Source organism: Mobula hypostoma, chromosome 13 (assembly GCF_963921235.1).
Source record: "Mobula hypostoma chromosome 13, sMobHyp1.1, whole genome shotgun sequence".
In the NCBI taxonomy this organism is placed as follows: Eukaryota; Metazoa; Chordata; class Chondrichthyes; order Myliobatiformes; family Myliobatidae; genus Mobula; species Mobula hypostoma.
This window is the reverse complement of record NC_086109.1, coordinates 58,229,902-58,246,141: the sequence shown is the minus strand read 5'-3', so window position 1 is coordinate 58,246,141 and position 16,240 is coordinate 58,229,902. Positions and strand designations below refer to the sequence as shown.

General features: G+C 39.3%; 1 protein-coding gene across 2 annotated transcripts in view; it reads right to left on the bottom strand.

The window, feature by feature from the left end:
- rnf111 (ring finger protein 111) overlaps positions 1-16,240 on the bottom strand; it is a 155,711-nt gene that overhangs the window by 27,246 nt on the left and 112,225 nt on the right. For both annotated transcript variants that reach the window (XM_063065752.1, XM_063065753.1), the window contains exons 4-5: positions 13,855-14,018; positions 5,966-6,127 (exon numbers count right to left, since the gene is read on the bottom strand). In XM_063065752.1, the coding sequence (XP_062921822.1) occupies positions 5,966-6,127; positions 13,855-14,018 (326 nt within the window). The remainder of the gene's footprint in view (positions 1-5,965; positions 6,128-13,854; positions 14,019-16,240) is intronic.

Genomic DNA, 16,240 nt, shown 5'->3' with positions numbered 1-16,240 from the left:
CTTTCACTGCTTCATTGGGCAGAGAATTCCACAGATTTATAACACTCTGGGAAAAACAGTTCCTCTTCATCTCTGTCCTAAATATACTCCCCTGAATCTTGAGGCTATGTTCCCTAGCTCTAGTCTCACCTACCAGTGGAAATGACTTTCCTGTCTCCATCTTATCTACCCCTTTCATAATTTTATATGCTTCTACAAGATCTTCTCTCATTCTTCTGAATTCCAGTGAGTACAGTCCCAGACAATTCAATCTCATCTCATAGTCTAACCCCCTCATCTCTGGAAACAACCTGGAGAACCTCACCTGCACCAACTCCAAAACCTCTATATCCCTCTTCAAGTAAGAAGACCAGAACTGCAGGCAATACTCCAGCTGCGGCCTCACCAGTACCCCGTACAGTTGCAGCATGATCTCCTTGTTCTTAAATTCAATCCCTCTAGCAATGAACGCCAACATTCCATTTGCCTTCTTAATAGGCTCCTGCACCTGCAAACCAGCCTTTTGCGATTCATGCACAAGCACTCCCAAGTTCCTCTACACAGCAGCATGCTGCAATCTTCTACCATTTAAATAATAATCCGATCTTCCATATTTCTTTCCAAAGTGGATGACCTTGCATTCACTAACATTGTACTTCATCTGCCAGACCCTTGCCCACTCACTTAACCTACCTAAATCTCTCTGCAGGTTCTCCGTAACCTCTGCACAATTTGCCTTTCCACTCAATATATTATCATCAGCAAAATTAGATACACTATATTCTATCCCCTCGTCCAGATTGTTAATGTATATCGTGAACAGTTGAGGGCCCAGCCCCGACCCCTGTGGCACACCACTCACCATTGATTGCACAACCAGGGAAACATCCATGCATCCTATCTCTCTGCTTTCTATTGGTTAACGAATCCTCTACCCATCCTAATACATCACCCCAACTCTATACATCCTTATTTTATGGATAAGTCTTTTATGTGGCACCTTCATGAATATCTTCTGGAAATCCAAGTAAATAACATCCATCTGTTCCCCTCTATCCACTGCACTCATTATATCCTCAAAGTCCTCCAGTAAGTTTGTCAAATAGGACCTGCCTTTGTTGAACCCATGCTGCGTCTGCCTGATGGATCCATTTCTTTCCAGGTGCCTCGCTATTTCTTCTTTAATTTAATGATGACTTCAAGCATCTTCCCACCTACAGATGTTAAACTAACTGGCCTATAGTTGCCTTTTGCCTACAACCTTTTTTGAACAGTGATGTGACATTCACTGTCTTCTAATCTGCCAGGGCCTGCCCAGAGTCCAGAGAAGTTTAGTAAGTCATCACCAGAGCCTCTACTATAACCTCTGCCATTTCCTTCAGTACTCTGGGATGCATTCCATCAGGACCAGTGGACTTGTCTAACTTTATGCCCACAAGTTTGCTCAGTACTACCTCTTTAGTGATAGCTATTGTATTGAGGTTTTCACCTCCCATCGCAGCCATGTCATCTCTCTTTGGCATGTTTGATGTGTCCCCCACCGTGAAGACCGACACAAAATAGTCATTCAAAGCCTCTGCCATTTCCTCATTACCCAAAATCAATTCTCCCTTTTCGTCCTCCAAGGGACCAATGTTCCCTTTAGCCACCCTTTTCCGCTTTATATAATTATAAAAACTTCTGTTGTTTGTTTTTATATTTTGTGATAGTTTATTTTCATAATCTACCTTCTCTTTCTTTATTCTTTGTTTCGTGGTTCTTGGTTGCTTTTTAAAGTTTTCCCAATCTTCCAGTTTCCCACTACTCTTGGTGACTTTTTACACACAAGCTTTTAGTTTGATGCCTTCTTTTATGCATGGCTGGCTCTCCCCACCCTTACTGTCCTTGCTTTCAGCTGGAATATACTTTTGTTGAACACCGTGAAAAATCTCTTTGTAGGTTTTCCACTGTTCCTCAACCGTCCCACCATACAGTCTGTGTTCCCAGTCTACTCTATCCAACTCCTCCCTCACCCCATTATAGTCAACCTTGTTTAGACATAATACACTGGTTTTAGATTGAACTACTGCACCCTCCATTTGTGTGAGAAACTCAGTCACACTGTGATCACTCTTTCCAAGAGGATCACTAACGAGAAGATCACTAATTTTACCTGTCTCATTGCACAACATCAGATCTAAGATAGCACGTTCCCTTGTAGGTTCAGTAACATGCTGTTCAAGAAAGCCATCATGGATGCATTCTCTGAAGTCCTCCTCAAGATGGCCTAGACCAATTTGATTCATCCAATCTATGTACAAGTTAAAGTCTCCCATGATAATTGCCGTTCCATTCTTCCATGCTTCAGATACGTCTCAGTTTACTGCCTGTGCCAGTGTAACCTTATTATTCGGTGGACTATAGATAACTCCCACCAGTGATTTTTTTTTTCATCGATTATTTCTAATCTCTACCCAGATGGTTTTAACATTCTGCTCCTTAGATCTTATGTCATCTCTATCACCCTGATCTCATCCTTAGTTAACAGTGCTACCCCACCTCCCTTACATTTCTGCCTTTCCTTCCGTATTACCCGATATCCTTGGATATTTAATTCCCAATCCTCTCCACCTGGCTACTAAGTTTCTGTAATGACCACTAAATCATATTCCTTCATACGGATTTGTGCACAAGTTCACTGACCTTGTTTCGAATACTAAGGGCATTCAGATAAAGTGCCCTTATACTCATCGTGCTTTTAAAATCTAGCAATCTTTGCCTCTATTGCACTTGACATTTCTGCATTCCACCCTCACTTTTTTTTTAATTTTTGCTTTTACTTTATCGTTATCCACACTCTTCTCTTTATCTATACTTCTCCAATCTGAACTCCCCACCCCTGCTATTTAATTTAAAGCTCTATCCACAACCCTAGTTATGTGATTGGCCAGGATCCAGGTCCCATCATGGTTCAGGTGGAGCCCGTCCCAATGGAACAACTCCCTCCTTCCCCAACACTGGTGCCAGTTTCCCATGAATTCAAACCCACTTTTCCCACACCAATCCTTGAGCCACGCATTTAAATCTCTAATCTTCTTGACCCTGTGCCAATTTGCTTGTGGCTCAGGTCGTAATCCAGAGATTACCACATTTTTGGTTCTGCTTTTTAATTCAGTCCCTAGCTGCTCAAATTCCCTCAGCAGAACTTCTTTCCTTGTTCTACCTACATCATTGATACTCACTTGGACCACAACAACTTTCAACTCCCACTGCAAATTCCTCTGTAGGTCAGATAAGATGTTCCAAAGCTGGGCACCAGGCAGGCAACACAGCCTTCGGGATACTCTATCCCAGCAACAGAGAACTTTGTCTATTCCCTTGACAATATTATCCCCAATTACCACTACATTTCCCTTGTGTTCCCCCTCTTGAATGGCTCCATGAACCACCATGAACCACGATGGCACAGTTACGTTGCTCATCCTTCCAACAGCCCCCATTCTCATCCACGCAGGGAGCAAGAATCTCAGAGCTGATGGACAAGTTCAAGGGCTGAGACTCCTCTAGCACTGTCACTTAGATCCCACTTCCTGACTCACTTGCAGTCACACCCTTTTGCCTCTGACCACAGTCCAAATTTGAGGCAGCTTTATTAAAACAGACGTGACATTTTTACATCACTTTCCAGCATTTATGTTCATTTCTGCTACCGATCAAAGTCATAATTGGGTAATTAAAAATTAGAACTGAGAGGGAAGTTAGCTTAAAAATCCAAATGTGAATAAGAACCTAAGAAATAGGAGCAGGAGTAGGCCATTCGGCCCATCATTCAATAAGATGCCCTGCCATTCAATAAGATCATGGCTGATCTGTCCGTAGACTCAGCTCCATCTACCTGCCTTTTCCCCATAATCCTTAATTCTCCTACAATGTAAAAATCTATCTAACTGTATCTTAAATATATTTAGTGAAGAAGCCTCAACTGCTATCCTGGGCAGAGAATTCCAGAGATTCACCACTCTCTGGGAAAAACAGTTTCTCCTCATCTCCGTCCTAAATCTTCTCCCCTGAATCTTGAGGCAATGTCCCCTAATTCCAGTCTCACCTACCAATGAAAACAACTTTCCTACTTCCCCCTTCAAAATTTTGTATGTTTCTATAAGATCCCCTCTCATTCTTCTGAATTCCAGAGAGTATAGTCCCAGGCAACTCAATCTCTCCTCAGAGGTTAACCCCTTTATCCCTGGAATCAACCTGGTGAACCTCCTCTGCACTGCTTCCAAAGCCAGTATCTCCTTCCTCAAGTACGGAGACCAGGACTGCACACAGTACTTCAGGTGTGGCCTCACCGGTAACCTGTATAGTTGCAGCATGACCTCCCTGCTCTTGAATTCAATCCCTCTAGCAATGAAGGCATGGCACAGAATGAAGAGAGCATTTATTTGCCTTCTGTATTAAGTGTGACAGTGATATGCTTGCCCAGAGCATTTTTTTTAAAAAACAATCTCCTGCAGATTTGAAGTCTTTTTGTTATTCTCAATAACTAGCTGGAGAGTGCAAAACAAATCACTTTGATGCACAATTTGGCTGTTTCCACCCACCTGATGCCGGCACATAATTTGAGCAACTTTCATTCAAACTCACCCTGTACTGTCCTTATTTCCCAGGTAACTGGTTTACAGTTTTTTTTCAATCAAATTTGTATCTTCTTGTCTTGCAACAGTTGTTGCCAGTGTGCATGTCTACTGTAATGCACTCCATGTAGAAAATCTAGCACTGTTTGCCACACTTGCTCTCCCTACTTCATATGAAATAATCATTTTCAAAAGTTTCCTCAAAACTCCTTTCCTTAACTCCTCCCTCAAAACGGTTTCAGGTATCTGGGACTCCCTGCAAACTGTGGTGGATATCTAAGTATTATTTATTCCTTTTTGTCAATCAAGGATACATTGGTCTGGTAGAATTTTACAGAAATAATATATGAAATAAGTGCAGCAGTTGGCATTTGACCCTCTGAGCCTGCTCTGCCATTCATTAAGATCATGACTGATCTGGCCAAGGCCCACTTACCTTTTCCTCATAACCCTTAATTCCACTGCTGTGTGAAAACTTTCCTGCATCTTAAATATACTTGATGAGGTAAAATCTGTAGCTGCCCCTCAGTACAGAAAACTATGTGGGACCTGCCTAACTGTCTAAATAATTTGGCATGTTTTGGCTGCACTAGCACATTGATCAAAATGAAAAATGTCATTAGAAAGTCAAAATACTTGTTTTTTTGACATTTAATGTTTGCATTCAGCGCTCCTACATCATATACATAAAAGTTCAATACTAACTGCTGTGCTTGCGTCTCCAACCTCAGCATTCATGATTGTAATATTAATGTTCTTGCAAATCGCTAGTTAATATTCTGGGTAGATTGTTTGTTATCTCATCAAATAACACTTGGTATGTCTTGATGTCCATATATTCTACACCAGTGGTATTTCCCCATAAACTTGAACTGTCTGGAGATAAAGGGACTCAGACAACTCGTTAACAGACTTTATGCCAGAACAAGAAAAGTGATAAAAAATTGTCGCTTTTTTTTAATGAGGCATTATATTCGGGAAGTATTTCAATCTCAGCAAGACTCAACATTTACACTCCAGGTCAGTTATCTTACATCACTCAGCTTAGGAGAAACTCCACTGTTACATTTTTCAGTACTCATTTTCCTTTCCTATCTCTCCCCCCACCCCCCCCCCCAACTTTTTATTTGGAGAACAATTCTCTTTCCATTTTACAGGCAAGTAATCTGTTGTTAGGCCACCAAAGTATTTCTCACTGAGCGTCTCAGAAAAGAGACTTAACAATGAACTATAGACTAAATTCTGCAGAGTAGTGTAATTCAAACACAAGGCTACTAAAGTTGCATGTGTTAGCGAAGTATGATTGAGATATCTTCTTTGGAATATGTAGTTTGATTAAATTACTTCAGAAAAAAATAAACTTATGTACATACCTCCTGCTGAAGTACCTGCTGCAGGAGCTCCTGAAGTCTGTGTCACAGAGGCAGGCTGAGCAGTAGAGGGACCGGAAGTTGTATTTAGGATCTGGCCCGAGGTAGGTACATTAGCAACAGGTTGTGACCTAGTAGCAGAGGTTGTTGGCACCACTGTGGGTTCTGTGATCAAAGTATAAACAAATATCACACTTCCATTATGTCCTTAAATGTGAAGAATAGACACAAGGTTGAGAAAGTGGTCAAATTTCAATCTTAATAATAAGCAAACACATTCATAGAGCAGAAGTATACTGTATATGATCACTGCCAGCCAAAAGCTGGAATTGGGGCACAGTGCATGGCTCTCAGCAGTCAGTTTAGTAGTTAGACTATTTAAAAAGTAGAGGAAATAATGTGCAATAAATACTTTGTGTAAAACAAAGTAATTTCTCTCGAAAAATGCTGTGTGAGCTTACAAGGAAATCATATATCTACAACTGTTTGCAGCCACTGACTGCTGTTCTGTGGTCACCAAGCTTGACTGACTGGGGAGTTAACCAATCACCTCCACCACAGCGGCCTGTGTCTTTGCCATCATATGCAGTCTTTTCAAAAACCAGATGAATAGATATGGCACCTTGTGGCAGTACTGTATTCCAATCAACCATCCAATAATTGTAGCAGAACATATTTTATGAAAAGTAAAAAATAAACGTAGAGTTAAAATCTATAATCAAAAACATACCAAAGAATTTTAATAACAGTTTGTACCTTCACATCATAATCAGAACAAGTATTCAAAATTGATATTAAGACACATATACAAAAACTACATTGTTCTATAGCAGATTTAAGCATTTGATCACACGCTGCCTATTGAACAACTGAAGTTTCATTAAATTCTCCACCTATAGCAGCAAAACACAAACGAGTAATGATCAGAGTACCACATTATAGGTGGAAAGCAGGGTTGCAGAGATAAAACAAAAAAGATCAAAATTCAAAATGTAAACTTCCTGCTCCTCAACCATACCGATGGAACTTGTGCAGTAATGTGGTTGCCACTGACAAACAATTTTGGTGAAATGTCCCTTTTGATTAATACCATGCAACAAGCTTAAAACTGTGTGTTAGTCACAAAGATTACTGCTGCAATGATATTTTACTTTGGTGAAATAGGTTAAAAAAGTTAATTTAATCAACACTGCATTTGTCACATTCTGATCAGACTCAAACAAGGAATTCTTCACAACAGTCTTCTGCTTTTAATCTTTAGCAATACCAGAAAACTAAACACCTGATAATACATCTGATTTGCATCCAGATTCTTTAACAGTTCCTGGTATCACCATTGCTTCCAGGTTGGGCAAGTGAGAGTAGCGTGGAGACAAATATCCTTCTCCAACAAAATGAACTCACTGGTTGATGATGGACAGCTTTGCTTTGATGTTTGATAATCAATTGCATAGTGACAAACAAAGAAGGTCAACTATTAAGGACAGAGAATAGTTCAGAGGCTGCTGAAATTTTCACTAATCTGATTTCATTGTTTAAAGTTTAAAGTAAATGTATTTTCAAAGTAAATGTATTATCAAAGTACATATGTGTCACCATACACAACCCTAAATTCACTTTCTTGCAGGCATACACAATAAGCCCATAATAAAATCAATGAAAGTCTGCACCAACTGGCGCAAATAGCGTACAAAAGACAAGCTTGTGCAAATACTAAAATAAAGAAATAATAAAAAATAAACAAGCAATAAATATCGAGAACGAGGTGAAGAGTCCTTGAAAGTGAGTCCACAGGTTGTGGGAACATTTCAGTGATGGGGCAAGTGAAGCTATCACCTTTGGTTCAAGAGCCTGATAGCTGAGGGGTAATAACTGTTACTGGACCAGGTGGTGCGAGTCCTGAAGTTCCTGAACCTTCTTCCTGATGGCAGCAACAAGAAGAGAGCGTGTCCTGGGTGGTGGGGGTCCCTAATGATGGATGCTGCTTTTCTGCAACAATGCTTCGTGTAGATGTGCTCAGTGATGGGGAGGGTTTTATCCATGAAGGACTGGGACATATCCACTACTTTTTGTGGGATTTTCCATTCAAGGGTATTGGTGTTTCCATACCAGGCTGTGATGTAGCCAGTCAGTATACTGTCCACTGTACGTCTATAGAAGCCTGTCAAAGTTTTAGATATCAATCCAAACCATGGCAAATTCCTAAGGAAGTAGGGCACTGCTGTGCTTTCATCATAATTGCACTTAACTGCTGCGCCCAGGACAGACCCTCTGAAAAAATAACACTTAGTGACTGATCCTCTCCACCTCTGATCCTCTGATGATGACTGACTCATGGATCCATGGTTCTCTCCTGAAGTCAATAATCAGCTTCTTGAACTTGCTGATATTGAGTGAGAGGTTGTTGTTGCATCACTCAGTCAGATTTCAATCTCCCTCCAATATGCTGATTCGTTGCCACCTTCGATTCTGCCTACGACAGTGGTGTCACCAGCAAGCTGGAATATGATATTGGAGCAGCGCTTAGCCACACAGTCATAAGTGTAAACTGAGTAGAGCAAAGGGCTAAGCACACAGCTTTGTGCTGCATCAGGCTGATGGAAAAATTGTGGAGATGTTACCAATCTGAACTGTGAGGAAATTGAGGATCCAATTGCCCAAGAAGGTATTGATAGTTGTAATTGATAAAGAGCATCTTTGCTGTCCAGGGTTGAGTGAAAAGCCAATGAGACAGCATCCACTGTAGATCTGTTCCTCCGGCAGGCAAACTGCAGTGGATCCAAGCCGCTTCTCAGCAAGGAGATAATATGTTTCCTCCCCAACCTCAAAACACTTCATCACTGAGGATGCAAGTGTCACTGGATTATAGTTATTGAGGCAGGTTACCATGTTCTTCTTAGATATTGTTATAATTAAAGGCTGTTTGAAGAAGGTGGGTACCTCAGACAACTAAAGCGAGAGGTTAAAGATCTCAGTGAACGTTCCAGCTAGTTGGAGAACAGGCCTTTAGTACTTGACAGGTAACCCATCTGGGGTGGATGCTTTTTGTGGGTTCAACCTCCAGAAGGTTGCTTGCATGTCAGCCTCAAAGATTGAAATCACAAGATCATTGGGAGCTGTGGGAGTTTGTAATAATTCCTCTATGTTTTGATAGTCAAAGGAAGCATAGAAGGCATTGAGTTCATCTGAAAATGAAGACTTGTTGTCACCCATGTCACTTGGTTTAAATTTACAAGAGGTGATATCATTCAAGCTCTGCTACAACTGTTGAGCATTGTTCATTGATTCAAGTTTAGTCTGAATTGCCATGTTGCCCACGAGCTAGCTTTCTGGAGATCATGCGTGGACCACCTCTAACTTTTTTGGTCGCCAGACTTAAATACCTCTGGTAAGTCCCTCAGCAGATTGCTGATCTCATGGATTAGCCAAGGTTTCTGATTGGGGAAGGCACTTAATGATTTTGTGGGGACACACTCATCTATAACTGTTTTAATAATGTCTTGACAATCATGGTGCATTTATTCAGATCCACAGATGAGTCCTTCAACACAGCCCAATCTACCGACTGAAAGCAATCCCATAGCTGATCCCCTGCCTCCCGTGACCAACTCTTTGATGTCCTAATCTCTTTGGAGGTTTACTCTTTAGTCTCTGCCTCTATGCAGACAGGAGAAGGACAGCCAAGTGCTCAGATTTACTGCAATGCAGTCTGGGCATGGAGTGGTGGTATTTCTTACCTCAGTATAACAGTGGCCAAGTGTGTTGCAATCTCTGGTGCTACAAGTTATACAGTGGTGTTAGAAAATCTGTGAACTCTGCAGAATTTTCTTTATTGCTGCATAAATATGACCTAAAATGTGATCAAGATCTTCATACAACTCCTGAAGCTAAATAAAGGGAACCCAGTTAAATAAATAACACAATAAACATTGTGCTTGTTTGTTTATTTATTGAGAAAAATGATACATTATATGTATTTGTTGAAAAAAGTATGTGAACCTTTGCTTTAGTAACAAGTGTGACCCCCTTGTTCAGCAATAACTTCAACCAAACATTTCTGGTAACTGTAGCTTAGTCCTGCACATCAGCTTGGAGGAATTTTAGGCCATTCCTTCTGACAAAACTGCTTCAACTCTGGAATGTTGATGGGCATCCTTGCATGAACTGCTTGCTTCAGGTCTTTCCATGCATTTTAAGGTCAGGACTTTGACTCTGCCATTTCAAAACACGAATTTTCTTTTTTGCAAACTATTCTATTGTTGACTTACTCTTGTCTTTCCAATCACTGTCTTGATGCATTATCCAACTTCTATTTAGCTTCAGGTGATGGACTGCTACCTGACATTCTCCTGCAAAATGTCTTCTGAATTCATTGTTCCCTCAGCTGTCCACACCCTGAGGCAGCAAAGCTCCTTCCATCATGCTTCACAGTTGATATGAGGTTTTGGTGTTGGTGCGCATTGCCCCTTTTCCTCCAAACATAGCAATGTGCATTTTTGCCAAAAAGTTCAACTTTTGTCTCATCTGTCCACAGAACATTGTCCCAGAAGCATTGCAGAACATCCAGGTGGTATTTTGGAGAACCGTGGTTTCCTTCCATGAACACCATTCTTGTTCAGTGTTTTTCTTGTAGAGATTTCTGCAGGTCTTTTGCTGTTACCCTTGGGTTCTTTTGTAAACCTCCCTCGGCATTGCACGTTGTGCTCTTGGTGTGATCTTTGCAGGATGCCCATTCCTAGGGAGAGTAGCAACAGGACTGAATTTCCTCTATTTGCATACAATTTCTCTTACTGTGGACTGATTAACACTTAGGTCTTTAGAAATGTTTTTGTAGCCTTTTTCAGCCTGATGCATCTCTACAATTCTTCTTCTATGGTGCTCTGAAAGTTGTTTTAATCGAGACATGGTGAACATAAACAGATCTTTCTTGAGAAAAGCAGGCTCTATCAGTAACCTGACTTTGTGCCTTTTTTTTATTATAGGGCAGGGCACCTCTACAACCTGCACCTCCAATCTCATCTCATTGATTGGAACACCTGACTCCAAATATCTTTTGTACAAGGCATTAACCCAGAGGTTCACATACTTTTTCCAACAAATACATGTAACATTGGATATTTTTCTCAATAAACAAATGAACAATAATAATGTTTTTGTGTTATTTATTTAATTGTGTTTTCTTTATCTAGTTTTAGAATTTACATGAAGATCTGATCACATTTTTGGTCATACTTATGCAGAAATAGAGAAAATTCTACAGGGTTCTTAAATTTTCTAGTACCACTCTATGCTGATGGTAATTGGATAGGGTTTTCTTCAAAAAAAAAAGCCTGGTTAAAGTCCCTGAGCATGACATGAAATGTGTTGGGATGGACTAACTCTTGCTTGGAGCCAGCATCAAGCAATATCTCAAGCATTTGATTATAGTCAGCCACAGGTGGGATGCAAACTGCGGTTAGGAATGTGGAGAAGATCTCACTAAGTAAATAGAATGTATGGCATTTGACTGTTAGGTGTTTAAGGTTGGGGGAACACGAATTTGACAAAACTGCCGCATTGGAGCACCACCAAGTTTATTATGAAACATAAGCCTCCACCTTTTGCCTGTTCCAAAGCAGCAGTTCAGTCTATTCTATGAATCAAGAAGCTGTCGGGTCTGATTGCCGTATTTGGTTTGCTGGGAATAAGCCAGCACAAGTTCAAGCATAGAACACAACAATCTCTCATTTCCCTCCGATACAGCAATCTTGCCCTCAGGTCCTCAATTTTGTTCTCCAGCAACTGCAGATTTTCTAACAAGATGCTGGGTCGAGGGGGCCTGGCTTGGTGACACCCCACCTACTGTCTTGCTTCCGGTCATGGCATTGAACCTTTATCTATTTAAAGGTGCCATACCTTGAGAGTTAAGTCTGCTAAGTCCTTCCTATGATTGTGAAGTATATAGATCATCAAGTTGATTTAAAAGTACACTACTGAAAGGGGAATGCCATACCCTTTTCAGGAACTATTCCATGTGTGAAAAGAGAACCAGATTTTAATTGATAAAGCACTGGGGAAATATTAAATTTATTAAGTTAAAACTCTATGTAGACTAAACAAAATAAAATATAAATCCATCCTGCTTTTTTGATTTGTGAAAAAGATGCTTGTTCCCCAAAGGATTTATTCCTTGCTTCTCTGATAAATCTGAGGTCAATCATTAGGCTTTAAGAATTCTTACCAAATGAAATGAAGATGCAAGGCTCACAGAATGTAAATAATTCACCATTCTCTGTTGTCACAGAACTAATAAGGAAAACTCTTATACTATAAAAACAATCCGACATCACTCAAATTCAAACAGCCTGAAGAATTACAACTTCAATACTCTATGAAACTGCACAACAGTCAAATGTGAAAACACACTCTAGAACTTTCATAAACTTTGCATCGCATCACAAAGCTTAAAGTCAATGTTTTGTTGAATAACATTCTGGATTAGTATTCTGACCAATCTAATAAATTTAGCAAAATGACTTGGATAAAGTTTTATAAGTTTACGCCTGTCTGAGATTATTATGTAACTAAAAGTTATACTTTTCTATGTTTTCCTTCCAAACTCAACCATACCATGCTGAAGAAATAAAGACTGCATTAGCATTTTAAAGTTAGTTGACAAACGAAAATTGATTTAATACAAGTAATCCTTCAAATTTCCATATTTACAACAATAATCCATACTTAACCTGTAGTGATGTTAAAAGCACTGAGGATATCTTTTAAAGTGTTGAGGTTTCTCTCAAACAAATGGAATAATGTTAACTTTAATATAGAACGCTATCTTATTTAAATAATAAATTATATTTCAGATTTCCTCATTTTCAAAATAGAGGTTCATAAAAATAAATTGCAATATATTTACTTAATTTGTAGTTACATATTGCCTTTTCACACACTCAGGGAACAACATTCATTAAACAGTGACTTTCTCAAATAACTGCCACATTTATGCACAGGAAAGTCTCAGAGCAAAATGGATATGCTGTATTTTTGAATGGAATTGAAGAATAATGGCCGAAACATTAGAAACTATTGTTCAACCACTTTCACATTTATCAGACATGTTATTGGACAAGTCATGGCTTGAGCTTAACATCCAAAAAAGCAGTACCTTTTCATTTGAAAATATTGTGTCCATAGTGATTGGAGCAGCAACTGTAATTATTTACTAAAATTTAGTTATGAAGTAAGAACCTACAACTTCCAACTCTGTCTAACTGATACTAGTTTATAGGTAATGCATTACCTATTTAGCTTTACTATTAATCCACTGTGTGTGGATTAATAAAATAAATATGATAATGTTTCAGGATGCCTCATCAAGTGTAGATTTAGAACAACTTGAAGCTTGAATTAACAAGTTCAGAGCAAATTCCATACTATGTGCTACTGAGGGAAACGGGTCAAAAACATCCAAAGTTACAAAGCAGATCTGTTAAGTATATCACTTATAGCCTAGACTCTTAAAATTGATTTCCTTGCCCCGAAGGTAAAAATTAAGATAGGTAGATGATTAAAATAACTCCTTTTTGAGGATGAATCTAATTGCTCTCAGTAACCATGCAAAAATGGATTTAAAAAGTTATGACTCCTTGGTTCAGATTACAATCTTCAGGAAACAGCTAAACATTATTGTCATATTTAACTTCCAAATTGTAAAATGAAAACTTGATACTGAGTGACAAGTGAAACCAATTCAAGGTTGGGAACACTGACAATGACAACTAATTTAAAAGTCAACTTATCTTTTCATCTATTTGCAAAGAAATTCATGAAATCAATTAATGGTTTTGCATCACAAATTTACTATGAATTCTGTTCTTTCCCCAACTGCAGAATCAAAACATACTTACCATCTTCATCCACAGTAAGATCTACCACTTCTGCAGTGCTTTGTCTCAATGGCTGGATAACTGTAGATATTCTGTTTCGGCTCCATTGCTCCTGAGGTCTGTTCTGGGAGCTTGAGCTTTGGCCCCAGTGTACCCTTGAGTGACCCACAAGTGTGGTGTAAGACCTAGAATCATAATAACTGAAATATTAATTCATCTCTACTGTAATACAGGTTGCTTTGTTAAAAGTCTGTATCATGATTTCCGTAACCTGAAACTGCTGCATCTGCCTATATGCCAAGGAATCAGAGTTGGAAAAAAAATTAACGTGTTTATTTACAAATTTTCCACAAATTGTTTGAGTGAATTTTATTCTGAACCTCGTTTCTGAGTAGTGATATGCAAATTCTGTATGGGAAAATTTCTATTACCCAAATAGCCACAATTCAGGTGTCACCTGTATTTGGAAAAGGAAAACTGATCACAGTCAATTGGAACTGCCTATCTGGAATTGCTGAGAAAACTACGATAATTTTGATATATTCTAATACCGTTTACTGGGTGAGGAACACTCTTTGTCTAAGTGTAAATCACATACAATTATTGCTTGTTAAAATCTCTTGAATACAGGTTTCCCCCGCTATCTGAAGGTAGAGCTTTCCTATGAAACGGTTCGTAAGCCGGATGTCGTAAAGTGAAGAAGCAATTATCATTTATTAATATGGGAAAAATTTTTGAGCGTTCCCAGACCCAAAAAAAAACCTACAAAATCATGCCAAATAACACATAAAACCTAAAATAACAGTAACATATGGTAAAAGCAGGAATGATATGATAAATACACAGCCTATATAAAGTAGAAATATTTTTCTGCACTGTCTAGCACAGCAAAAATCTTACGGCAGCACTCTCGGCAGAAGCGCTCTCAGCAGAAACACTCTCTCCAGTAACCTTTAAGCTATGAAGCTGCCAAATCATACCAAATAACACATAAAAATACACAGCCTATATAAAGTAGAAATAATGTATGTACAGTAGCCAAACTCACTATTGCCATATTTATTGTTGATGGTTCAAAGCCTTTAAAATCGTTCACTGCTTCGGGACACAGTTTCCTCCAAAGACCATTTCTCATCAAGACTGTTAGCCTATCAGGAGCATCTCCAAAGTTGGCGATTGCCAATTTTATATTGTATTCTTTCCAAAGATCTCTCGCAAAGACACTTCGGAGTTGCCCTCTCTGTCAATGGTACTTACAATAAAACGCATCACATTTTGTGTATAATAAGCCTTATTTGTGGCTATTAGGCCTTGGTCGCACGACTGCAGCAATGATGTCGTATTCGGCGGTAAGAACGCAACATGAATGTTACCGCCATACTCGGTAATGGCAGGTGGATGAGCAGCACAATTATCGACAATCACAAGACACCTATTATCAAGGTTATTTTCTCTACAGTATTTTTCAATGAAAGGAATAACGTATGCACTCATGTACTCAGAAAAAAAACACTTGGGTATTCCAACCACTTGGATGTGAACGGAACACAATGGGAAGTGTTTTCTTATCAAAGCCTTTAAGTGCCCTCAGATTTTCTGAATGGTACACTAGTAGAGGCTAAAGGACAGAATCACCAGTGGCATTAATAATAGGCATTAGGGTAAACCTGTCCTTTAATGCCTTGTGTCCCTCAGCCTGCTTTTCTTTTATCGAAATAAATGTCTTGCTTGGCAATTTTTTCCAATAAATTGCAGTTTCGTCACAATTAAACACTTGCTTATACGAATAACCACTTTCTGTAAGTATTTTCTTCAGTTCTGCTTTGAACATTTCGGCAGCTTCAGTATCAGCCAAAGCACTCTCTCTGGTAAACGTTAAACTGTGAAGCTGCCCTTGCCTCAGAAACCAAATCAAACCACCCATGACTACCTTTAAATTCCACTTTCGCAACACTTTCATCACCATCGTCTAGCGCTTTCTGTTTCAGCTTATTAAAAAGACTGACTGATTTCTCCTTAAGTATAAGGAAACTTAACGGAACACCACGCTTTGTACACTCATCAATCCACTCAAGCAACAGACTTCCCATTTTATCCATTATTGGATGCCGACTAAGAGAGACCCACTTTGCTACGAGCAGAACCAACAGTAACATCGGCAGCTTTCAAAATTCTTTCTCTCTGCGTACATATAATGCGAATGGTGGATGCAGGCAAGTTCAACGCGCAGACAATGTCCTTACTTCGTTCACCACGATTGAAACGCTAAATTATGTCTAGTTTTATGCTAAGTGTAACACCCTTACGAGCTCTTTTGGGCTTTTCTGATACCTTAGAACTCATCTTGCTAACGAATACAAAAAATAAATCAAGATAAAGCACGTGTTTAAGCAATGGCGGCTAGAAT